This window comes from Podarcis cretensis (genome assembly GCF_951804945.1).
Source record: "Podarcis cretensis genome assembly, chromosome: 3".
NCBI classification, from domain to species: Eukaryota; Metazoa; Chordata; class Lepidosauria; order Squamata; family Lacertidae; genus Podarcis; species Podarcis cretensis.
In genome coordinates, this window is record NC_137172.1 from 99,753,763 (window position 1) to 99,781,497 (window position 27,735).

The following is a 27,735-nucleotide window of genomic DNA, read 5'->3' on the forward strand; positions in this document are numbered from 1 at the left end:
CCCAGAGTGGCTGGGGAAACCCAGCCAGGTGGGCGGGGTACAAATGATCAATTATTATTATATTATGAAAGCTTGCCCACTTTCTGGTTCAACGCAGATTCCAAAGGGATTCCGGGATATGATGCCGCTGCAGAGAAACAAATGGACATTTAAGGTTTGGGTTGTGGAAGAGGGGTGGCTAAATTGGGTAGAGGTGGGACTTCAGCTCTCATTTACAGTTTGCCGGTTTTAGTCTGGTCATAATTGTTACCTGCCCCGAGCTTTGAGAGTAAGTGGCAGGATCATAAATGTAAAAAAAGAAACAAATCAACTCCAGCTGGATTTTCCCAATGCTTACAAGCCATCAGCCCGGCTTCTTTTTCTTGGTGAGCTTGGAATCAATTGTTGGAATATTTTTTTTTATTACATATTATGACTGTTGAGAGAAAAATGTCCCATAGGTTTGTAGTCAACTGACTTTTACTCAAGAGTAGACCCACTGAAATTAATAGCCGTGACAAACTTAGGTGCATTGATTCCAATAGGAGTAAATGTTAGTTGAATACAGCCCACAGACTTCTTCCATGCATTTTCAAGCAGCCAGTCCCTTGGCTGCGAGGAGAAGGATGCAAATCATGTAACCTAACTCTTTTTCAGATTACAAACCTTAATTTATTTGTTCCAGCTTTGTACCTCGAGATTCGGGCCATCGACAAAGGAACTGATAAGGTGTCCAGCCAGCGCTTCTCATATTTTGGTTCATTAGCTATGGGTGAAGAAGGTGATGATGGCGCCTGTATAGAATAAATGAGAATCAGTAAGCACAGTCTACTAGATCACACCGTGTAGGAAACATGAATATTTATCTGTGGATGTGCCCTTTCTCAAAACTAATAAGGCAGAGTAATATCATTGTTTGGGAAATTCAGAGTGCATAAAAAACCCACAAAAACAATAATTTATGTAAAAATGGAACATTTGTGAGCTGTCTGAGCTCATTTTCTCCCCTATTATTTGTGCAGTGGTAACATTGCTTTTATTTCTGTTAAAAGCATAAGCCTTACACATGACAACATAATGTTTAAGTGATAAATAATGCTAATTTACATGTAGCAGACCTCTCAGAAGTCTTATTTACTTCAAACGCACAATAAAGTAAGAGGATAATGTGATTGCAAAACACTGTACCTTGTCAGTTTTTTTTTTTTGAATTTCAGAGATAAATAAAAGAAAATGTGCATGCCTATCTTGATATAAGGAACTATGAATACAAAGTTCTTCATGGGCAAAACATGAGCTTTGCAACAAATTATTGTTTCCTTATTTACTGCAGTTAAGAACATGAAACTACATGTAACCTCTGCAAAGACAAATCATATTAACTGCCTTGTAAATAAACAAAACTTGCACAGATCAAATCTGAAGTAACTTGTTCTGACGAGGCATGGTTATATACACGTAATTTAGTACAAAAGTATATAATCAGATACACAGAAGCAAACACCAATATTGGCATTTCATTGGTAGAGTTTGTTTCAATTCCTGCAAGATGTTATGTGTCCATTTTTGAAAGCTCATTGAAAGCAAGGGTCAAATATCTCCATGCTCCTTCAGTCAAAACTTTCTTTCAATTAGTGGTTCCGGCTCCAAAAACAGCACCCCTCACAGATAATGAGTGTGCTAATCATGTGTTTGCTTCATAGCTGATAGCAATTTAAGAAGCTGCACTATTCCCACTGGTGCCTGAAGTTTTGCAACTAATTGCAAAAGTATTGCTAAGCTTGCCAACTAAGAAAGAATTAAGCGAATAAGGTGTTTTCATGAGAAATACTCTGGCATTAGCCACTGAAGAAACAGACAATATGTCCTGTAAATTGGCACAAGTCAGAATGTACAGTAACAACAGATCATCAATTTATTTCATTTTGTAGTTTGCTCAATCCTAAAAGTTCCAATACTCAAAGAGGGACCATATATCGCCTTGTTCATTCACCAGCCTTATAATGATGAAAAGTCTTGCAATTAATGGCTGGGAAGACGACTGATGAAATGTGGCATATTCAAAGATCTCGGAGTGCAGCAAAGCAGACATTTTCACATTTTACATAAAAGTCATTGCCGTTGCATTGTTCTTCACTTAGCCACATGAGAGAGCCTGACACTCAGCAAGAAAAAAGTGACACATCATGAAATGTATTATTCATTCAGTGAATTGCACTAAGTAGTACTAAGTAGAAAGGTGATAGCAATTGCACAATATGAAATACTTATTGTGCTCCAGATTAATAAACATGCTTATTAATCCATCCGTAATACAACACCCACACATCTCTGGATACAAGCCTCTACTTAATTTATACCAGCTATAGAATTTTAATATTTGTTCCTCTGTCCTGGTAGATCTTGGATATCTACTTGCTCCAGGCACTCTGCACTGGCCCAATGTCACAAATACATCAGTGTTGTGTTGCATTGTGTCTACATCATCTCACAGATTGCCCTGCTTCAGAATTTCACTCACGATGATTTAAGAGGAACTTCTGCTCTTCCATCACAGTTGGGAAACAAGCACAATGCATCTCACATGACATCAGCAGTGACAGAAGTGCAACTGTTCTAATAGTTTCCATCCTGAACTTCTTCTTTTTTTACTTTAATATTTATAAATAAACTCTTCCTCCTAAATTGCAAAATAACCAGCTCCTTCCTTTCATTTTATCATTTTCATCACACAGATGACATGATTTTCGTGACATTCTTTAATACATCAACAACATTTATTAATGGTTTAGTATTTTCTGTGGTGGCAAACTTTTATGGTGACTTTGCACAAGACAAGACGTGGAAATGTGAGCTACAAAATATGTGAATATACTGACTCAGACAAAACATGGAGATGTGGTTGGATGAAGCAAAATGGACCTTCCCCCCAGTTCCATGGAATACATTGTACAGGGGGTGGGGTGGGGGCAGAATCCTTAATAATAAGCTGTACTAAAAAAATAAATCACAATCTTGGGTTGCACTTCTCAGTTACAGAACTTGATTTATAGGATAGCTACAAACATAAAATGCCTTTGGTATGCAACTCTGGTATTCTTACCCTGCACATCAATTACTGAACCATCTTTATACCTAAAGTGAAGGGCTTTAAAGGCCAAAACCAGCACCTTAAATCTGACCCTATACTCCACCGGGAGCCAGTGCAGCTGGAAAAGCACTGGATGAATATGCTCCCATGGCACAGACCCCGTGAGGAGCCTCGCTGCAGCATTCTGCACCCGCTGGAGTTTCTGGGACAGCTTCAAGGGCAGCCCCGCCTAGAGCGAATTACAGTAGTTAAGCCTGGAGATGACCGTCGCATGGATCACTGTGGCCAGTTTGGGGCGGGAAAGGTAAGGGACCCTTGTATCTACGGGACCGCCTCTCCCGGTATGCCCCACGGAGAGCCTCAAGGTCCATAAATAGCAACACTCTAGTGGTCCCGGGCCCTAAGGAAGTTAGGTTCAACCAGAGTCAGGGCATTTTCAACTCTGGCCCCGGCCTGGTGGAATGCTCTGCCTTATGAGACCAGGGCCCTGCAGGATCTGATTTCTTTCCGCAGGGCCTGTAATACAGAGTTGTTCCGCCTGGCCTTTGGCTTGGAGCCAATTTGATTCCCTCCCCCTCTTTCTTTTTTCTTTTTCCTTTCTCCTCTTGTGATGAGGCTGCATTTTAATATTTTAATGTGTCCATATTTTAATGTTGTATTTTAATCTTGCTTTAAAGTTGTATTCATTCAACTTGTTTTTATTATTGCTTGTTAGCCTCCCTGAGCCAGGCCTTGGCTGGGGAGGGCGGGGTATAAATAAAAATTATTATTATTATTATTATTATTATTATTATTATTATTTAGTTGGGAAACAATGCCTTGAATGGCACAAAGGGGGCTGCTTACTAATAGCTGCTACAGCCCACCTCAAGCACCTCCCCCATCCAGGTCAAGCCCAAGTCATTTTGCTGACTGAGGTGGAGCAGGAAATGGAGCCATCCCCACAAAGGTCAGGGCCACTCAAGTTATTTGGAACTTGCAGAAGAAAATCCCACAAGTGATTTTTCCCCTCCCTAGCAGTAAAAACACAACACTAATAAGTTAAAGAACTAAGCCTTTTATGATGCCCACAATCAACTGCCTAGGCAGCCACCTTGCTACCTACCTTATGGTAGGGCTGGCCTTGCTCAAATCTTAGACCATTTAAATTAACAGCATAGGAGCCAAGGAATGTGCAAAATGTGTTAAATGTCCCTACACTGCCATTTCCCCCAGTCCAAATGGCCTCTTCACCTGAAGGAACTGTTTGCTTCACAGGGTAAAGTACGCAGTGCCATATTCAGCTGAACTGCAGTTCTAGCATAAGCTGGCACAACAGGACCCACTCCTCACAATTCCCAAATCTGCTCCAGAGGGATGGGGGAAACCTCAGAAAAGATTTAGAGGGCAAGCGAGGGGAGGGGAGGGGGAGAAGGTTTTATCTCACAAGGAAAATCTTTGCGCTGATGGAACCGTAGCTTTAGAACTACGTTGAATACAACCCATGGTTTTCCTTAGTAGAACCACTAACAGTTGATTGGGATGGAGGGAAAATAACACAGAGAAAACAGGACTGTGTGTCGCGTCTGTGCTCAAAATCAGAGTTCCCCCATGTTTACAGTTACTTAAAGATAGAAGGCTCGGGAGATCGAGTTATGCCTCTCTGACATAAAAAGTCAGTGTGGTAAGAGTGTCACGCTAGAAACTTGGAGGCCAGGGTTCAAATTTCCACTCAGTTATGAAGCTCACTAGATGACCTTGGAGCACACACTGTTATTCAACTTAAATCACCTTTGGTTCTCAGATACATTAGCAGAAATAGGTTAGGTTAGGTTAGGTTAGGTTAGGTTAGGTTAGGTTAGGTTAGGTAAACTAAACTAAACTAAACTAAACTAAACTAAACTAAACTAAACTAAACTAAACTAAACTAAACTGTTGTCCATTTTGACTGCATTCTCCTAACTACTCTGGGTGGCTTCCAACAAATTAAAACACAATATGACATCAAACATTCAAAACTTCCCTGAACAGGGCTGCCTTCAGATGACTTCTTAAAGTCAGGTAGTTTATTTTCTTGACATCTGATGAGGGGGTGTTCCAGATATCTTCATTTGTATTACAGATCTTGGTTTGTATAACAGCTGGGCATAGTCTCTGACTTAATATATGAATCAATATTTATATCCAACCTCTATTTGGCTTAGACTGGACTCGACTTTTATCCGAGTTGAAGATAATTAACACTGAAATAATGAAAGTAGCACGAAAGAAATGTATCCATACACATGTCAGGCAATTAAATCCATTTCAAAGGGGACAGAACGTTACATCCCAAATAACAACTGGAGAGTTGAGATCCCTTTGCTACAAGAATTTAAATGATTAGCAACACAGGACTCATGAAAATGCTCAATTGTCATTCCTTGAAACTAACGCCTTCTGTCAAGGGAAATGTTTTCGCTCAGTAAAGCTAAAATAAATATCCAGACTTAAAATTAAATGAATTCACCTAGTCAAACATGAAGCTTTCGGTGTCTTTATTTCTCCAGAGAGTCAGTCCATGCAGAAATGACTGGCTGTCAAAATTGGAGACAGGGGCTCAACAGGGTACCACCATTTACACAAGAATAACAAGGGCTCTGATAGGTTTGGCTAAGAGAGAGTGATATTTTCCCCATGGTTACATGTTGAGCAGTTCCCATGTATTTTCGTGCAGACAGAAAAGCAGGACAGAGTTATAGGCAACTGTATGTAACATGCAACTTGGCCCCATTTTACGCTACTGGGAGATACAAATTGCAATTCAACAAAGCTGTGTGACCAGAGAGGTGATACACACAAGGGCTAGAGATTTCTTTGGCTCTTCTCATTCCACCCTGGAACAGTGAGTGATAAGTCACCCTTCAGTGAAAGATGGGAGTTTCTGGCAACAATTTTTCACATGAAGTTCCTGGCTGCCTGGGTCATCCACTTGTAGTCACACTTCTCTCAGCCCCACTCACCTCACAGAGTGTTTGTTGTGGGGGAGGAAGGGAAAGGAGAACGTTAGCCGCTTTGATACTCCTTCGGGTAGTGATAAAGCGGGTATCAAATCCAAACTCTTCTTCATCTTCAGCTATTTTGAATTTAGCTTTACATTAAAGCTAACACAACTGCTCAGTTTTTCAACCAACAACAAGCACAACATGAAGGCAACAGTAAATTCCCATTGGGTGCCCACCCCATCAACTAGTATTCAGCCATGCTGCTGGGGCCAGCATCAAGGGTTTGTATGGATGGGCATCTCCCAAGGCTCCCTACTATAGGAGGAGCCACCTGGTCTTGCAACAGTGAGAAGGTAGACTGACTGAGGGAGAGGGATCCATGAAAAGTGAGCCATCCAAAGACCCCCCAAAACCTGGAACTGACACTGTACACAGCTTCTGAATCTGGAAGGTTCTACGTATCTAGCCATTATGGCTAGCAGCCATATGAATCCTCTATGAATTCCCTTGTATAGCCAAATTCCCTTATATGGCCAATGGACACCATGGCACCATGTGGCACTGAAGTCCAAAGATCAACAGTGCACTGCTTGAAGAAACACCTTATTCTATTTGCCCTGAATCTCGCACCTTCATTCAGCTTCTGCTTGTGGAGGTGGCAGAACATTTTCTCTTGGTTGAAGCAGCTACCATTTCTACCTCAGAATGCCTCTGGAGCAATGTTGTGTCATGGGTCATAACACAGGTTCATTCCAAGGGTCTTCTATGGGCAATTGGTGGCCACCTTGCTGTAAATTTCAGCCAGATTCTGATACAAACTTTAACTAGCAGGGGCCTATTGGGAAAAGTTGGAATCTGTGTTTAGATATTAAGCCATTGTGGTCAAGGCAGGGGTGGAAAAGAGAGAGAAGAGGGACCCTGCAATTAAACAAAGCAAAGCAAAAGGCACACTGCTCAAAACAGAAAGAGAAACACAACAAGTTTTTCAGCAGGGGTGAAGCAACCAGTTCTTGTAAAAACAATAAAACTTTTTTTTAAGTAGCAGAACTAATCAGACATCCTTTCTGCAGCAATGTGCCTAATGCTTAAACGAGGAGGAAGAAAAGAAACTCATGGGATCACAGTCGGTTAGAGCTGTCAGCCTTTCATATTCTTATGACAAATGATTTGCAGTACTTGGGCAAGTTTCTGTTTTAGTTCTGTGAATGACTGTGAAGCTCTATAGAGGAAAAAAGTGAACAAATTCCTTATGTTGTTTTAGTAATTTTAGTAATTTATAAAGCTCCAATTAAGGCTGCCTCTGGATGGAAGAATCAACACATAGCCATACATTAGAAATTCAGATTCCTAGGAGTAGAAATCTTTTGCCGAGAATATTGAAAATAATTGTGTACAGTTGACAACACTGGCAGTATTAAAGTACATGCAACAGTATAATAAATGTTGAAGTGATGTAAGATAGGAAAACAGAATTAGATGGATATTTCAAATTATGCAGGAATGGTGGGAAAGTTAAATGAACCTTGGAAGGGGAGGGAGGGAAGTCAATACATGTATGGTATAAAAGATGTTTAATTTGTAGTGTGAAATTTGAAAATTTAGGGGGGAAATAAAAAATTGAGATTCCTGAAATATTTATTTTGTCTAGTGACAATGAATACAAAGATTACAATCCTTTCTTGTAAAGAGGACTGAACAAATTTAAGATTCTATGAGAAATGCTTTTACCATCTGGAAGTTGAAATGCGACTTTGCATATACTTAAGATAGCTTGCATATTATTTCAATGGATATGTTCAAAGGAAAAACTAATGGACATTTCCCAATCATTTTGGCAAAAATCTTACTCTGAATTAGCTAATCTGCATTAGGAAACTTCGGGGGAGGGGGGGGGAGTCAGTCCTTGAAAAACATTTGCCTATCGACTGAGAAATCGTAAGATCTCTTCCACATTCTTGCTTATTTTCAACTTATATTTGCAATGAGGATTTTTTATAGTCTCAAAACTCTTATCAGTGCCAGTGGAATTGGGATTAGGAAAGAGCTTTTTTTTGTACCAGGTACCACCAATATTCGAAAGCACCTCCGGGTGCAAGTAGATAAATAGGGACCGCTTACCAGCGGGAAGGTAAACAGCGTTTCCGTGTGCGGCTCTGGCTCTGGCTCTGGCTCTGGCCAGAGCAGCGATGTCACGCTGGCCACATGACCCGGAAGTGTCTCCGGACAGTGCTGGCCCCTGGCGCACAACCCCAGATGGGCGCACAACCCCAGAGTCTGTCAAGACTGGCCCGTACGGGCAGGGGTACCTTTACCTTTACCTTTACCACCAATATTTTAAACATATGGAGGTCAGGAATAGAGCTAGCAGGCACCACCCTCAGCCCCCCTCCATACCCTTTGACATACTCTCCACAAATCCTGCAACATTCCTATACCAAAGACAACTTTGTCAGTCCCTGACCCTCCACTGCAACACTTGCCTATTTATTTTATTGCAGAAGTAGGGATCCTCTAGACCAGTGTTTCCCAACCTTGTGCCTCCAGCTGTTTTTGGACTACAATTCCCATCATCCCTTGCCACTGGTCTTGCTAGTCAGGGATGATGGGAGTTGTAGTTCAAAAACAGCTGGAGGCACAAGGTTGGGAAACACTGCTCTAGACCAGGGTCTGCACCCAGCCCTCAGCCTAAATTCATGTGGGTTTGGGGAGCCCAGGGGGAGAAGAGTTGGCTGGATGATGGAATTGGCTTTCTATTAGCTCCACCAGTGGCACCACTGTTGGAGGAGGAAATGGGGAGGTTCTACAGGCATCCCCCCTCCTCCTCAGGCACAGTTAAGATTTGGCAGTGACAAGCTTCACAACCCCCAAGCGCTAGATGTAGGACTTATTTTTACACCCATGAATTTTGCTTAGGGAAATCGCTGTAGCTCTGTGGTAGATTGTCTGCTTTGCATGCAGGTGTCCCAGGCTCAATCACCTGGCATCTCCAGGTATGGCTGGGAATGTCCCCTGCCTGGAAACTTTGAGACCTTCTGTCCACCAGTGTAGACAACACTGAACCAGATGGACTAAGAGCAGAAACACAGGCAGTTTCCTGTGTTTCTAGACACAGCCTTCTGGGTGTTCAATGCCCTGTTTGTATTAAAATGGTTTATATTAAAAAATTAAACAGTGAAGGAAGTTTTTAAAACACAAAAGAAATGACAGGGATATCTATAACATTCACATAACTCTACAGCTAATATAGACTGATTTTTATGTTGTATTCATATTTTCCCTTTGTTTCGTTGATAGCCTTCACTGCCAATTTAGCCATTCATTCAGTTTGCTTTGCTTGAAAAGTGGAAGCCTTTGCAGAAGTGTGGAATTTTTTTATAATTGTGCCATTTCTGTAAAACCAGTATTTCTATCGAGCTCAAAACATCTGTAGCAGACACAAACCCATCCTGAATTTCAGCGCCTATTCTTGATAATAACCTTAAATACAGCTAATCATAGCATTTCTTCGGTATGCACAATAATTGTTTGTCGGTGCTTGAACAGTATTCTTTCCCCCCCTCCCGGACTTTTGAAAAGAAATCCTGGTCATTTCCTGTGAATAAACATTTTACTTTTAAATTCCATTGAACATTGTGTCCACAGGTGTCTTTCCTGCCCTGTTTCAGAGAGGCAACCAGTCTCCAAGTCCTTAAATCTTTGTATGATCCCCTTTGATTCATTCTCTCTTCTCTCACCTTGAATGCTATTAATCATCTGGCTGTCTCTGGCCTTTCCTTTTCACATTTTGATCCCAGCACTCCTTTCAACCATTCCACATCTGGGCTTATAGCACTGGCTATAGCGCTGAATGTCAAGGTTTCAAAGCTTTGATTGTCATCCTTTCCAATTTATACTCAGTACAATCTTCTCCCCTGTAGTTCCATGTCTTTAACAGCCTTTCCTCACACAGCCTTATGACTCTTGCTCCTTTCCAGAATATTACAGTGGTACCCCAGGTTAAGTACTTAATTCATTCCGGAGGCCCGTTCTTAAACTGAAACTGTTCTTAACCTGAAGCACCACTTTGGCTAATGGGGCCTCCTGCTGCTGCGCCGCCAGAGCACAATTTCTGTTCTCATCCTGAAGCAAACTTCTTAACCTGAAGCACTATTTCTGGGTTAGCCGAGTCTGTAACCTGAAGCGTATGTAACCTGAAGCGTATGTAACCCAAGGTACCACTGTATCTGACATCATCTTCCTTGCAGTTCTATATCCCTCACTTGTTCTGTGGTCACCTGCTACACAGGAAGCTGCCCGCTACTGAGGCAGACCATTGGTCCATACTCTCTAATCTCCATAGACTGGCAGCAGTGCTCCAAGATTTAATATGTCTCTTCTAGTACTACCTGGAGATTCCACGGATTGTACCTGAGACATTTTACATGCAAAACAGTTGACCTTCCACAGAATTGCAGCTCTCAGTGAAATCCATCCTTCATGGTTTCACCTCTTCATCTCCAACCACTCCTTTGACAAAGCTCTCCTTTAACCATAAAAGTTTATGGTGCCAATAATGTAGAAATTCCAAATAAGATACCCAAGATTTTCATAAACTGCTAAAGTAGTATGTGCTGATAATAGAACTCCCACTGCTAAATTCTACCCAACAAGTTTCAGGTATCAAGAATTTCAGGGGTTTTCTGTGCCCCCACAAACCTCCTCTATGGCTCCTGCAGGTGATACACAACAAATACAACCATGTTTTCTGTATAGTGATTACAATTCATATGGGGTAGTCAGGCCACCTGAAGAAGCATCACACCCTAGCTTTAGACTCAGTAGTCCTCTCATCATGTCTGCCTGTGCTAAGCTCATGACTGTGTACACTACCTAAACAATGTTTTCTCAAACTATGTTGTGAGTGTGTGTGTGTGTTTGTATATGTACATATACATACAGCACAGGGGAAGCCAACCATTGGGTTAGTACTTCTTCAGTCAAAGGCGTCACATTGCCCACCCCTGACTCAGAGGTCTCTGCCCTAGTGAACCACAATTAATCCACTCTGTAACTGCTAAGGCAGGCAGACCCCTTTACATGAACTGACTTATCAAAATATTGGAAATAATAAATGAGGACAGAGTTCGCAACTGAGGTAGAGCTGCAACTCCTATTTAAGACTCCGTCTGAGGATGTTAGCTGCTGAAGCAACATCTGAGCTCTGCGCTTATAGCAGGGGCCAGCAAACTTTTTCAGCAGGGGGCCGGTCGACTGTCCCTCAGACCTTGTGGGGGGCTGGACTATATTTTGAAAAAAAGAAGAAGAACAAATTCCTATGCCCCACAATTAACCCAGAGATGCATTTTAAATAAAAACACACATTCCACTCATGTAAAAACACCAGCCAGGCCCCACAAATAACCCAGAGATGCATTTTAAATAAAAGTACACATTATACTCATGTAAAAACCCACTGATATCCGGACTGTCCATGGGCCAGATTTAGAAGGCAATTGATCCGGATCTGGCCCCTGGGCCTTAGTTTGCCTACCCATGGTTTATAGTCTCCAGCTTGAGGTTTCCATGGAGCTGTTCCATGGTACCATTGAAGTTTCCCCTCTCTACTTCTGGGATTATTGCTCAAAACAAAACAAATATGACTATCTGATGCAACCTCACTAGACTTACTGATATCTGCAAAGTGGTTTAATATCAGATGCCTGTCTTTAGAATGCCAAAGGAGATACAACAACTGTTTTTGAATTTCTGTGTATCTGGTGGAAAACTGGAAGTGAGATTTCAGTACACCAGCTATTCTTCAGGCACCAGCTGTCGCTAGCTCAGCTGACAGGACCAGGGAGATAGTTTGGGAGGATTTCCATTTCAGATTTCCATTTCAGATTTGTCATTATTAGACAAAAAATATGCCTAGTCTACATAGATATCAGTATCATAGTTACAGCTGTTGAAATGAAAATACAGCTTAAGCAATATTCACATTCTTAAAGAATCAGGTCAATACAGGACCTGGTGTGATAAACTCTGAAAATGCAACAAGGTGCTCTGTTTCTTTTTCCTTTTTTAAAAAAAACTGGGTCAATTCTGGGGAAAAAGAATGTACATGAAACAAAAGATACTGCACCATTTCACTGAACAGATGACATTTCCTGGGGGGGTGGAATATTGCTGGTAACTGACATTTCTAAACCTCCTTATCTGACCATTTGATCACAGTTCAATCTGATAAATGCTGCCTCATGCTTGTGCTTTCAACAAACCACCTTAGAAGCTGAAGCCACTTTCATTTCCAGGCATTTGAAATCTTGGCTTTTGATCTTGGGGAAATAGACATCTTCCACTTGTTCAAATCTTTTTGTTTCTGATGAAGGAAGGTTGTGACTTTTCTACAGGGCCAGATAAAATATGAAGTATTTTTGCTCCAGTTCTATTCCATCTCTCTCTCTCTCTCTCTCTCTCTCTCTCTGGGTGTGTGTGTGTGTTCACCTATATCTGGCTTCTCAAATGCAATGGAGCTGAACACAGAAGACTCCTTTTCATTGATATATGAAAGGCAATGTCTTTTAAATTTAGTGTGCTTTCTTCTCCACTTGCTAATTGGGTTTCAGCCTGGGCTGCCCCTACCCCTGAATCACCAGGACTTGGTAAAGTATACCCATTCTCTCCACTGCATGCTTGGCCCCTGTGATATTCTTCCTCCCTCTTCTTCTGCTCCTCTTTTAATGACACCTCAATCCAGATCTTTGAACAATTTTCCCCTGAACATTTTCTCAACTATTCAAAGAGTCCCGATACAGTAAACTCCAATCTAGTCCTCTGGCACCCACAGGATCTACTCAGACCATTATATGGTACTAGAATAAACATTATTGAAATTTGTTAAATGGCATAAGCCACATTCGTTCTCCTGAGATTCAAGTCACATAAACTACACGTGCAACTAGGCAAAGTGGTATAAGCTACTTACTGTATTTGTTGAGTTTCCATTTAAGTGTAAACCACTGTCAAAGAGAGGGGAGGACGTGCCACTGCTGTGATCACTTGATGGTCCAGGGGAACCTAAAATGCAGCATATTTTTTTTAAAAAAGTGTTATAATTTGTTTTCATCAGTGGAAAGTTAATGCACATGATTGAAGAAGAATTGCAGTGTGTATGTACAAAATGGTGAGTTCATCCAAATATCTACATCATACTGTAAATACAGTGCTTTTTTCTGGGGGGATGCAGGGATACACATATCCCTAACATTTTGTGAGTCTAAGTTTGGCCTCATTGATGGGCAGTATTTCAATATGAGTAGGAAAATGAGAGGACCTCTAATTTTTATTTAGAAAAAAGCACTGCATATATATATCTAGATCTATACCATGTATATCTATATGATTTAACTCTAATAGTTTCCACCATGTTCTATACATTTCTTAGCATGCAAGACAGAGAAAGCAATAAATAAAATAAAAAATGAATTGGACGGTAGTCTAAATTTCTTAACTGAGCTTATGAGATCACAGAGTTTTGCAGCAGAAACACATGTCAATCAAATGCATGGGATGGCATTGAGTACTGCTCAAGTGGACATGTGATTCTCCCAATGCTGTGCCTAGACTGTGCTGAAGCCAGGAAAGCAATACAGCGCCACCCACGTGGCCCCACCAGCCTCTACTGAGATCAACTATTCTCAAGGAAGAACTGCCCAAGGAGTTTTTGAAACCCAGCTGGTGATGTAAGGAACATCAAACTGATTTAAGAATTGGCTCAGAAGTCTCCTCCTATGTGAAAGCTAATTAGTCTACTCCTTTTCCAAAACCTTAAAAGTCACCCCAGGTTGAGGTGTAAGAAGCCTGTCATCTCAATGAGCTGAGCCTCTGGGTGTATTTAAACATTTTAAAAGTTAATTCCTTTTCTTCTCCACATTAATTTCTAATCATATTTACACACACACACACACACACACACACACACACACAGAGAGAGAGAGAGAGAGAGAGAGAGAGAGAGAGTATTTGATTTCTTGCAAGCATGACTTCGTTATGGATCATATGCCCTTCCCTGGCCATTTATGTCTGTGCAGTGCCCTCTCCGTAATAAGCCCTTCATTTCCTCCAATTCTAACTCTTCCCTCAAGAGTTTAGCTTCCCTATCATGCTCTAGTTCCCCACCTATAAGCACAGTGCAGGGGAGCCACACTACCAACAGAAAGTGGTCAAGGGAGGAAGCAGCTCAGTTATGAATCTTTTCATGCAGAAGGTCACAGGTTCGAGCCCAACCCATCTCCTACTACCCTTCTGAGAAATACCTCACCTCACCCTCCCACTATATATAAGGGTCTGGTGACTTCTGCTTCAGTGTATCTGAAGTGTGCACGCACATGAAAGCTTATACCAGAACAAACTTAGTTGGTCTATAAAGGTGCTACTGGACATTTTATTATTATTATTATTATTATTATTATTATTATTATTATTGTTATATCCAGCTATGACAGGGAAAAGACTTTTGTCTGAAACCCTGGAGAGCCACTACCAGTCAGTGTGATTGACAGTACTAAGCTAGATGGATCAAAAGTCAGTCAGTCTCTGTGTGTGTGTGTGAGAGAGAGGGGGGGGGATCTGATCGGAAGGTCCCCAGGGGGTACCCAAGGGTACGTAGTACCAGCATCTCATTCCACCTCCCTTTATGGTTAAAAAGTGTGACACTTACTGGAACAACTTCATGGTGAGTACTGACACCTATTTTTTAAGAAAAAAAGCACTGTCTCCGATTCTCACATGGACACTCTATTATTTGTTTGTATAAAAATTAGTTGTATGCCAGTTTTTTGGGGGGGCATAGCCCACTCCATGTGGTTCGCACAGCATAAAGACACAGTATAAAAAATAATAATATTGCAATAGCAGTACCATTAACAATAATATAAAAACATAGTCAACTTAAAAAATAAAATAATCCTGCAGACATAGAAAGCTATTTTAAGATTTATAAGCTTGTCTAGCAATGAAGTGAAGGGAGACTAAAATAAATAGATTTTAATAACCTGCTCAAACGTTTGTAGTATAGCATCTCTCTCACTCTCATACATACACAGACTTGTGGGAGAGAGAAGAAGGTCATCAAAATAGATTTCCTTAACACTTTTTAAAATCCCTTCTTTAAAACCATCTCAATTGCATTCATATTATAAACTCCAAATTATATTGTTTTGAAAGCTGGTTTTCCTTTGCTAAACCACTGACACCAAAAATTATTATTTTTTCTTATTCATTGTTAAATAGAATGGCACAAGTAATAAAAAAAAAATCTAGTGATGTATTTCATTTACAGAGGGTGAACTTAGAATTTTTTTCTCTAAATAAGCTGCTTGCAATGCAAGATACTTCAATTTTCCAAGCAATAATAGCAGTGATGGTAAGACGCAACATCACCCTTCAAGTAGTTTTCAGGTCACCTCACAATCCTAACATTTAGAAAAAATATTCACACTTCTAATCAACATGAAGCAGAGAATGATCTGGAAAAAAATCTAGAATCTCAACAGTCTTAGATGCTAAACTGTTTCCATCTTAATGTGCACACATCTGTCTCGATCCTTCTTTCTGGCTGGGTGATACTCTCAGTTTTAACTTTAAGTATCTTCTCTCTCCTAATAACTTTGATACAGCCAAAGATGATTTATTGCTAAACACAAATAAACTTAGCAATTAATCAGTTTCTTCATCTTTTTTTTTAAGACACATAAACCAAAAATATATGACTTATGACCCAAGAAGCCCAATCCAGCCTACAGGGCTGATACTGTGTTTGGCCATCGCCTATGCCTTCAATTTTTGGGTATTTCGTTAAAGGAATCTGGTGGTCGTGTATTCTGTCCAATGCCTGCTTGGCGGGAGGCCATGGCACGACCCTCGGTGACATCAGGGGTGAGCCTATAGTTGGATTAGCATCAACAGGCTCCACCTACTGATGAATAAACCCACTTGTTTTAGAGATCCAATGCCTAAGCCAATACCTTTTCACTGCTGTAATCAATAAAGCTGTGGCCTTTCCTTGCCCATTAACCTTATATCACGTGTCCTTGTGTATTCATTTCACATTGCGGGGGTCGGGTCCTCGAACCACAACTGTCCTCCTTTTGTACTCTACTTCCGGGTAGAGAGCACACATGGCTAGTGGGATGTGTTCCTCTTGATGGATTGTGCATGCATTGAAGTAAATACTGAATTTAGACATACCCAATTTTGGGTGAGATCAGTGGTGCTAGATTGGCTCCACACTTGCACCACGCCCACCTCATCACTGCCTCCCTCCCCATCTAGATACTGGTAAACAGCAGTGACTCAACCAATCAGAGCTTAGGTGCTCCACCAAACTGTCCACTCTTGGCTGAGATCCAAAGATCATTTACTTGGTCAAAGGACCTTACTTCCAATGAAAGACACTTCAAGACCACAATGATAGAAAGAAAACAACAACTTAAAAACACTGTTTCTTAAAACGTATTAACAAAGCCCAGAATCAAAAATCCTAGAGTCCAACATATAACTGTAAAACAAAATATTTATTTCCACCACTCCTTAAACTTGGGGATCCTCTTACCACATATTTATACGCCAATAACTAAAATCAGTAAAAGGGACGCAGGTGGCGCTGTGGGTTAAAGCCTCAGCGCCTAGGACTTGCCAATCGAAAGGTCGGCGGTTCGAATCCCTGCGGCGGGGTGCGCTCCCACTGCTTGGTCCCAGCGCCTGCCAACCTAGCAGTTCGAAAGCACCTCAAAGTGCAAGTAGATAAATAGGGACCGCTTACCAGCGGGAAGGTAAACGGCGTTTCCGTGTGCGGCTCTGGCTCGCCAGAGCAGCGATGTCACGCTGGCCACGTGACCCGGAAGTGTCTCCGGACAGCGCTGGCCCCCGGCCTCTTAAGTGAGATGGGCGCACAACCCCAGAGTCTGTCAAGACTGGCCCGTACGGGCAGGGGTACCTTTACCTTTACCTTTAACTAAAATCAGTATTTCCATTTGCACATTACACCATTAGCCTCAATAAAATCTATACTGGATCCCTAATTTCTATACTTTCCTGGATTGCTGATTTTAAATTTATATATACATCACCCACAATGAGTAGTAGGGCTTTTCTGGTCTAAGGACCTGTACACGTTTCACACATATGCCTGAGAAGATGATCTCTCTCCCTCACTCTCTATGGCAGTGGGTATGATGGAACTTTTCCCAATAGTCTGCTTTTGACTGCTTTCAGTTGAATCAGGAATTTATGGGTGAACGCTGCCTACACACTGCAGTATTTTTACCTTCTCTGTTTTCATAAGCTTCCCCGTCTTTGGCAGTGAAAGCTAATTAGTGGGCTCTAGTCTAAGAAACTTCCTGCACAAATCAAATTCTGAACCATTTTTAAATAGCTGACATGGCAACCTGGCTGCAATTTAACAGAATGATTATGATTCTTAGAACATACTTGTTAAAAAACACACCATGAGTTTGATGAAATAATTACATTGAGCTCAGCTATATGCAGATAACTCCTGTTAGTTTCAAAAGCACAGAAAATCACAGCACTGCTGCAACCTGATTCTTTGCATGTGTGCAGGAGTGGGCAATGGCCCACATGGCTGTGCTATGTTTATAACTACTGTTATTACATAGGTGGGGCTTATCTTCTGAGTCTTTCCTACCCAATCATACTGCTCTTCCTCTTAGGGGGCCAGTGATTGGGTGAGAAAGATCCATGACACAAGCCCTGCCCATGTGGGTTACAATATGCATACATGTATCAAAGGAAAGTGGCTTGCATCCATGCCTAAACATATATAAACACTAAATAGTATAGCATTTCCATATAGAATCTTTCCTGAACTAAAGCATTCATGAATGAAATATTGTTTGTGCGCAACTGTCTGCTTGTTATGAGAAATATCGCAGGGAGGAAAGTGTTTTGCTCAGATCCATTAATTTTCCCTTACCCAATGGGAGCTTTAGAAATGATGGAGCTTCCCTGAGGTACTGAACAGTGATGGTAACTTCATCGCCAGCATTTCGCAGTAGATGCACCTGTCAGTGTGACAAATAACAGCTACTTTATACCAAAGAAGAACCAGCCACAGAGAGCAAAATAGTGTACATCAAAAAAGCCACATCTTCGTAGTTTTGTCAGGAATCCAATATTCATGCTTGCTGCTGGAATGAAGAATACATTGAGGGTTAGACCACAAAAATATAAATGACAAAGAAAAGAATATCTACAATAGCTGGAGAGTCTGAAAAAATTAAATTTAAAGAGGGAGCTCTGTTCGCACAGTGCAAGGTTGCAGAGTGGGAATGACATCCTTCAAATACAATTCTGATAATAGAATTAGAGCACAACCCAACCAAAGTTAAATATTTAATAATCTCCTAGATTTCAAACTGGTAGTGGAGGAAATTAAACAAATGCTTATCTCTTCCATGCAAATCAACCATCTTAACTTGCTGCATTGTGGAAATTATGTTCTTTATGGCATAATTAGTATTATTTAAGTGCCAGCAAATGTCATATGAACCAGGAATGTCTTCATGTAACCCCTGAGAGTGTATAAGAGTAATCTGAATGGGAGTTTATCAAGGCATGCATTGTCTAAGAACCACAGACAATTTGCAACCTATGTCTAGTGAAACATGTTCACCACTACTATTGCCATCTACACATCAATAAATATATGGAATTATCTACCCAATGAAATTTGGGGGGGGGGGAGAAACATGAGCATGCCTAGGTGCCAATCTTAAATGGAAAAAGTGGTATATTTACTTTGATCAGTTACAATGGGGAAAAGATCTGGAATCCTAGCACACAGAATTATTTATAATGTAATTGTATTTAAGTACAGACATGCTAGATTCCACATTGGTTTCATTGCATCATCTTCCAGTCTACCACACCCTATCATTAACTGATATTATTATCACTAAAAGGTAATGACTAGAGAAATGCAATATCTGGTTCTTGCAGTGTGATATCTATAATGTAAGGGCCACTGAAACTCTGTGCTGAACTCCGTGATCAATGTTACGTTCTCCATCAGCTTAGTAGTATCATAACTTGTTTTTGCACATGCCAGGAGATATAAAGTGAGGGATATAACTCATGGTTGAACTAGCCACAAATTATCTATTTTGACTGACTATTCTCTAAAGCAGAGAGCCTTTCTAGTCCTGCTACTTGAAATCCATTTGATGGGAGTCTCAGGTGAGATACCCATACAATGAAAGTTGCTTCCAGTACCAGTCACCACACAGAAGAAGCTTAAGGTCCAAAGAGTTTAATGTTGCAGAAGACAAGTCTCAGTAAAACAGTTCTGGATGTAGATATATATATATATATATATATATATATATATATATATATATTGTAGACTTTTGCAGACACAGATATATACAGATACATACAAGTACAAAGTATCACCATTGCTCCAAATAAACTCCAGCAATTCAGTATGTTAACATCAACTAACATACAAACTAACTATAGGCTAACAGACTCACACTACTGAGCTGACATGCATCAATCACAAATATATTTGGGGACTGGGCCATTACCATAGCAACTGGCTTGACTGATGTTGCACCTGTGATCAGCTTATCCTTGGAGTGATTTAAATCCATGAAGAAAATTAACCCCTCCTCATGTCCAGTTACTCCAACACCTTTAACTGAAAATGGCCAGGGACTGAATCCTGGCCCTTCTATGTACAAAACATGAGATTTACTAATAGGTCAAGAGCCGTCTCCAAAACCACAACTGCCAGGTAATCTAACCCAGAGGTTCACAAACTCATTTGGCCTATCATCCCATTTTCAGAAAAATAAATAAATACTCAGAACACCCTGGAAATCTATCTTCTTTAAGCGAACAGAAAGATGCAGTGACAAATTTGCACTCTTTTATTTTATCTGTATTTCTACCTACAACTTCTTGAAAAATAAGTTAACAAGAAGCTCAATCCTATATATGTTTACTCAGAGTAATAGCCTGAACTGCCCCAGGGCAAGCTGTGATCCACTTCCTGGGCCTGGGTGAAGCTGAAAAGGGTTCACCCAAGCCCAGAAAACCCCCTTGCCTGCAGCACAATCATTGGATCCAGGGGAGCCGTTGTCACCAACCCGCAACGGTGCCTGACTTGGCGGTAAACGTCATTACACAACAGATGAAACATGCACAAATGGTTTTTCAAAATTTTCTTCTCTTTTTTATGTTTCCACTGCTCCCTTATTTTTATTCAACGCCCCCAATTGCACCTGAGGCTACTACAGCCCTCTGGATTATTCCAGCACCCCCTCAGGGGGGCAGTATCTCCCACTTTGGGAAACACTGATCAAACCAGAGGGGAGGAAAGGATCCATTCTTCATACCAGATGTGGTGTCTGATTCAGACTTGAACCACCAAAACCTCCCATAACTTCAAAAGAGGTTATTACCTTATCTGTTAACTGTTGTTATCATTTTCAATTATATTAAGAAATAAAATTATTTGTTTCCAAAATGCTCTCTTCTCGACAATGCCAACGATATGTTTATATATATATATATATATATATATATATATATATATATACACACACACTATATATATATATATGAATACACACACACACACACACACACTATATATATATATATATATAGTCAATTTGGTGTAAAATATTCTATGTAGAGGTTAACAAAATTGTGGGTTGAGTTTTTGCCCATGTTTAAATGAGAAGGTATTTATTTCCTAATCTTTTTCAGGGTGGCAAACATGCCTTCCTGAACTCTATTAATATCCACTTTAGGGTCTGGAATGAATTGATGTCTTCTTTCCAGACTAGCCACATCAGCTAATCACTTTGCCCCCTATCTACTAATCTGCATGATAATGAAGCTTTCAAAGCTGCATCTGATGCTTTTAAGTTTTTGACAAAACTGTTTCTAATTCTGAAAGAGTAAATGGACTCACAATTGCTCTCCAGATCATTTGTTGAATAATCAAGAATATTGTAATAATGGAGGAGGGAAATCCTGTTAGTATGCTATAGCAACGAGTTATAATTTTATGGCAAATCATGTCACTCATTCCAATTTTATCAGTTAATAGAGAAGAGTTCTTTTTATTATTTGCAACCTCTGTTCTGTATAAGCAGTATTAATAAACATAACTCTATATTCTTTTAAAAAGAGGTCAATATGCAGTATTTTCAAATTATAAGCATAATGCTCTTACCGTAATTATTTGGTAGCTATTGACCCTGATGCATCCAATGATCATAGCGTATTTGGATGGTCAGCAAACCTGGTCATCTTAGGAATATTTACTGTGTTCTTAGCCCTGGTGTTCCCTCTGGAGAGACTAGAAGATTGGTTTATCATGAATCTGGATGATGTTTCATTCAACTTTCTGTCGCAAACATGGAACTTGAACTCTGAGTGGGGAAAGTGTCAGAGAAGCGGTGGAAACAAAGTGCGTAGGAGAAGGGTTAAGCATCCCTTAGCCTGGCCAGCACCTATCTCTTCCAAAATGACTCTGTTGACACCCCTCTTCATAGTAGCAAAGTGGAAGTTGGGGTTGACAAATAGAGGTTGCCAGAGAAAAACGAACATGACGAACCCCTAAAACCTATTTGTGTCAAAGATTGGGATAGATACAGGGACAAAAGGATCAATCAGCACTCTCAAAGGAGCAAAAGCATGTGATGTCATGTGATCTGAAGAAATGCCAGCCATGTGGAAAGAACCCAGTCCACCATGGACAGAGAATCTGTGGCCCTTTGAATGTTGCTGGGCTTCAGTTCCCATCAGCCAACATGATCAATGGTCAGGAATGATCAATTCATCCAGGAACATCTGGAGAGACGAAAGTTTTCTAACCTCGATGTGCCCACTGTAAGCTCCTTGGAATAACAGCAAGATGAAAAATGTGAATGCAAAGCAGAATCTTGCAGCATCCTAAACATCTTATGACATATGTTTATAATAATAAATTGTGACATATGGGGTTTTTTCCAGAGTCAAGCCACAAAGTTTGCAGATATGACACCAACAGGACTGGACTGAACAGTGACTGAGAAAGGCTAGCTCATTAGCAAAAGTAATCATCAGTGTTCTTTTTGCTTTGCCAATGGATTCAACTGGATCCATTTCAATTTTATTTCTTATCTTTTCCCACTGGACCTTCTCTGCACTTGACTCTGTGTGAAAATGGCAAGCACCTTCTTTGTGCGTTGTTATAGGCCAATAAAGATTTCATTCATCTGACAAAATGGGTTCAGGCCCATGAAAGTTTATGCCACCGTAATGTTTTTACTCTTCACTGTGTAACAAACTTTATTTAAACTAAAAACATATCCAATAACTGTGCAATCCTTTGAGTTCAACAGGACTTACTCCCAATTAAGTGTATATAGGAGTGCACCTTTAAATAAAAAGGAAATAATGTAGGTTCCAACAAAAGCTACCAACATGTTATTTATTAAAAGCTGCTGGTTTTTCACCATCTTATAGGGTGTTACTTTAGAGTCACACATGATGGCTAAAAGGCAGGTCAAACAGATCTTCACATTCTGAAAGTGGAAGGAAATCAATTTCTGTTGCTACAGGAAATAATTAATGATACAGAAGGTCGTTAAATAATAGATGCTTTACGGCAACAGAAGCTTTTAACACAAATTCAATATATAAACAAAGATGCAGTTAAGTTTGTGCATTCTGTTGGTGCTTTGGTATGCTCTGAGTAAGGGAGAAATAAAAGACAAGGTTCTTCCACCCCTAAAAATACTGCAGCAAGAAATTATTACAGTGAAAACGAAAAAGGAAACACCAAATATGGAACGGATGTTGCTACATTCCGGACTGATTTCTCTTTTGAAGTGTTATTCTGATGATTCTTCTGAAAAGCAACCTTTATGCCAATAGAAAAAACACATTACCCTAATATATTCCCATTCCTTTTTACAAATCAGTTGTAGGACTTAGTTGCAGGCAATCACAAAGTGCTCAGTGTATGCAGAGGCTCATTCATTTTTCACTAAGCTGAGGAAAGATGTGAAGGCATGGCTAGAGCTGGAGTATTCCATATTGCCATGTCCTGTACCACTTTCTGTACTATTCCTTTGTGGTGATTCCTAGATGAATGTGCAGTTCTCTAACATGGAGATTAGGGGTGAATCAATCAGTTTACTTCTGCATCAAGTTACCTGACATTTGTTCATTGCTAAGTCCACAGCTCATACAACACTGGCTACAAACCCATGGTATTTTAAGGAAAGATAGACTTAACTCAGAGCCCAGATCACTGAACTGCTCTGGACTTTAAACTAGGTTGATGAGGCTGTATATCAGAAAGGGAAATAGCTGGCTGCTGGACAATATGCTCCAATAAGTTGTAGCCTTCCTTGGATAACACCATAGTTCTGTCCGTCTTTGTCAGCTTCTGAAAGATAACATGTCCTAAAGCACTGACTAATGATGGGCCTAATTAACCTCTGGATCATAAAGACTCAGTTTATTTCTTATTATAAATCAAGAGAGAATTGCGATCTCTTGCTAAGGATACTATTAACCAAGGTAGTCCATAAAGAAATGAATTGCTCCTCTCACCACCGCACATCCCTTTCCATTGAAAGTGCCAGCAGCAATTAGGTAGCTTCAAAGTTGAATGATTGGTAGGGCCTGAGAGAACAAATGCCTACATCAGCTTTGCAGGCTGGCAAGCAGTGAACAGCAATCTCTTGTTCAGCTGTGACTAGCACAGGTTGCTCCAAACACTTACATCCTTAAATATTAAACACACACACACACACACACAACCTTCTTCCAATAAAATCAATGATGCTGTCTGCTGCAGAATATAGGAAAAACCAACAAAGTTATGTCTCATTTCATACTCTGCTGTCTAGACATAACAGTTAAACTGCATTATGCTATTTTCAAATCCGAACCCAATCATGTTGCGTACACCCATTTGTATGTGCTGAATAGGAAAAGAACACTACAAAACAATGACATACAAAGAAAGAGGATGAGTGAGTGTGGGGTGAAGGAAAGGCTGAACATAGATAAGCAGTAAAGAGGAGTATGCTTATTTAGTCAGTATGAAAGGTTTTTATTTTGGAGTGTTGCAACCATATCTCTGATGGCTATGATGCCCACTGTGATGGACAGGTCCTGGGTCTGCCTCCTGATGAGGTCTGCCAACCAGGGAGAGATAGCAAGTTGGTCAGTCAACCAGGAGGGAGGGAGGGGGAGGAAGAGGGAGAGAGAGAGAGAAAGAGTTGAATTCAAGTTAGATGCTGAGATTAGACATACGTGGGCAGGGGACTCTGACTAACTGAATAGATTCCTATAGGAGTTATCTGTCAGTGGGGACAGAGTGAATTGGCTCTCAGTTTGAGATAGGTTCTATTTACCTGAGGGGACCATTAGGATTCTAGAAGGGTCTGGGACTGTTTTATGGGTAGTGTAAGGCAACATCTGTGCTAGAAAGAATTTATGTGTCCAGTGACAGCTTTAAAGCCTGAAGTCAAGAAAGATCTTAAATATCTCTACAAAGACCGTTTGCTTGAAACAAGGTGTTGTGCCTTTCAAAAGCAACCATTAAGCTGTAACTTCATTGAATGTAAACAAATAAAGTTCTAGTTTTCTTCCAAGGAGGTCTCATCTCTACTTAGATCCACTGGACGAGGGTTAAGTGGCCACTTGTTTTGCTTCACTTAATTATAATACTTGGCTGCTGTTAAACATAAGCACTAACACAAACAGTTAATTTAAGACTGCTGCTGTGAGAATACAAGAAGACATCTAATAACACACCTATAAATTACAGGCTATAATAATGGTCAGGTCACGTAGATTCCCTGAATGATCATTTGCCTTGCCAGCTTGGCCATCCTCTTCCAAGATGGCTACCTTGCATGTGCTGCCAGTATCACCATGTTTTCCATGGAACTGAGAGATATGGAAGGAGTTAGACACAGATTACTGGGAAGGAAGAAGTCTCACTTTCTCTAGCAGTAAGCAGTGCAATAAAGGCAAGGTATAAAAGACCACAAGATGAACTTGGAAGCTGTGGGTTGTGTTATAAATAAAATAACCTGCTTCTCCCAATACAGAAATAGGTAGAATTAACTCCAGATGGTGGGCAAAGACTGCTGGGGAAAATGGAAAAGGCATTCTATTTGGCATTTGTAGTAGTATTTAGAAGGGGGAAAATAGGCAGCACAAGCTATGGGTTGGGAGGTATCTCTTCTCTTCTTCTGTCTTATTATCTGTATAATTATCAATTTGTTAAATCTCCCAGATGAGTGACAGCAACGTTTGTTGTTATTATTCATTTATGAATCACATTTTATATATAAAAAATCAGGGTGAATTTTGTGTAGGACCCTATTTGTATGTTCTGAATGGGAAATGCAAAACAGTAAAAGTAATAATAGAACAATGGCAGTCATTTAAAAGTTCAGGGGTGAAATGCATAACCATGGCAACAAATAGCAAATGGATAGCTCTAAAGAATCAATTCTCATGAAGCCCAAAGGCCTGTCCAAACAGCCAAATCATTACAGTGTGTTGACAGGCAGGCAGTGCCAGATAGGCCTCTATTGGAAAGACGTTCCCTATCTGGTTCATCTGTTCTTTTGGAAGAAAAGAAAGTGAGGAATATTAGAGGCCAAACTCAGGTGATACCTGTGTATAAAGCTTGCCTTTCCTTAATCATTGGCAATGCAAAAAGTGGAATAATTCCACTATTATTGATTAAACAGATGAGCTCCCCTTTGCTGCTTATCTCTCTGCAGCCTCCCCTTTATCAAACACAATCTTTTTTTTCAGTAGCATGGTTTCATTGCATTATTTTTTTGTTGCCTTGGCGGTCTCTGAGAGATGGGGAAAGTGGGATAAATATTATTTCAGGTAAATAAAGAAATTCCTTTGCTGACTGTCTTGGACCACTCATGGATCATTGTCCTTCTCTCATCATCAGTTGCCCTTTTGGCGGGTTGCTATCAGCATGAAAGCACAGAGGTAAAATTGTACTATTTACATTACACGCAACTCCTGACTTTGTGTTGTTGTTTAGTCGTGTCCGACTCTTTGTGACGCCATGGACCAGAGCACGCCAGGCACTCCTGTCTTCCACTGCCTCCCGCAGTATGGTCAAACTCATACTGGTAGCTTCGAGAACGCTGTCCAACCATCTCGTCCTCTATCATCCCCTTCTCCTTGTGCCCTCAATCTTTCCCAACATCAGGGTCTTTTCCAGGGAGCCTTCTCTTCTCATGAGGTGGCCAAAGTATTGGAGCCTCAGCTTCACGATCTGTCCTTCCAGTGAGCACTCAGGGCTGATTTCCTTAAGAATGGATAGGTTTGATCTTCTTGCAGTCCATAGGACTCTCAAGAGTCTCCTCCAGCACCATAATTCAAAAGCATCAATTTTTTGGCTATCAGCCTTCTTTATCGTCCAGCTCTCACTTCCATACATCACTACTGGGAAAACCATAGCTTTAACTATACAGGCCTTTGTTGGGAAGGTGATGTCTCTTGTTTTTAAGATGCTGTCTAGGTTTGTCATTGCTTTTCTCCCAAGAAGCAGGTGTCTTTTAATTTTGTGACTGCTGTCACCAACTACAGTGATCATAGAGCCCAAGAAAGTAAAATCTCTCACTGCCTCCATTTCTTCTGCTTCTGTTTGCCAGAAGGTGATGGGACCAGTGGCCATGACCTTAGTTTTTTTGATGTTGAGCTTCAGACCATATTGTGTGCTCTCCTCTTTCACTCTCATTAAAAGGTTCTTTAATTCCTCCTCACTTTCTGCAGTCTCAACATATTTATTCTTATTCTTTCTGTAAACTGCTTTGAGGTTTTTTTACAATCAAGCGGCACATAAATTTTATGAAATAAATATTTTGTTTGCAGAAAACCAGACAGTAACACATTATGCACACACCCTCTCACTATAGAGATGGGGAGATATTCAGTTCAGGTCTCATTTGAAGTTGAATCTATCAAATTTACACTTCCAACAACAATATGGGAACTGAAAAACAACTGTCCTCCAAAATTTTACACTTAATTTTGCTACACTGCTCACCAACCAAAACAAGTAACGTTTACCAAAAATGCATATTTTAGGGGGATGCATACATAAAATGACTATAGTGGTGAAAATAGCACACACAAACAGCCAATGGGGGGGGGACACTTGTCAAAATGTGTACTATAGTGGAAACTGCATATAAACATTTGCTTGTTGGGTAAAATTGGCTCTAAAATGTTGATGGTTTTTCACATATAGCAACAAAATGGAGAGAAATGGATTTAAGGTTGAAAAAAAAGAGAAGCCTAAGCAAACCAAAACTGACATATCATCCCTACTCATTGTGCTACACTGTAAAATACTGCAGCAGCCAAAACACACAAGAGGAAGATTGCACATGAAATTTTGTATATATAAATGATACCCAATAAAGCTCAACATCCTGCTGAATAACATGTTTTATAGGAATTTAAGAAAGATCTAGAAGCTGGAGTAATTTAAGATTCCTCCAAAATGTCTTTCCAATTATTTCTCCTCAACATTAACATCATCTTTAGTTTTGGAATATGCATTTGTGGGTCTAAAAACTTTATTACTAATACTAGCTATTACACATTTCTCAGCCATCTTTTTGAATAATTCAAAACTCT

General features: G+C 40.3%; 1 protein-coding gene across 4 annotated transcripts in view; it reads right to left on the reverse strand.

Moving 5' to 3' along the window:
- SNTG2 (syntrophin gamma 2) overlaps positions 1-27,735 on the reverse strand; it is a gene marked incomplete at its 3' end in the record, with an annotated part of 223,603 nt that overhangs the window by 66,009 nt on the left and 129,859 nt on the right. For all 4 annotated transcript variants that reach the window (XM_079969901.1, XM_079969902.1, XM_079969900.1 and 1 more), the window contains exons 7-9: positions 18,008-18,095; positions 12,998-13,089; positions 646-773 (exon numbers count right to left, since the gene is read on the reverse strand). In XM_079969901.1, the coding sequence (XP_079826027.1) occupies positions 646-773; positions 12,998-13,089; positions 18,008-18,095 (308 nt within the window). The remainder of the gene's footprint in view (positions 1-645; positions 774-12,997; positions 13,090-18,007; positions 18,096-27,735) is intronic.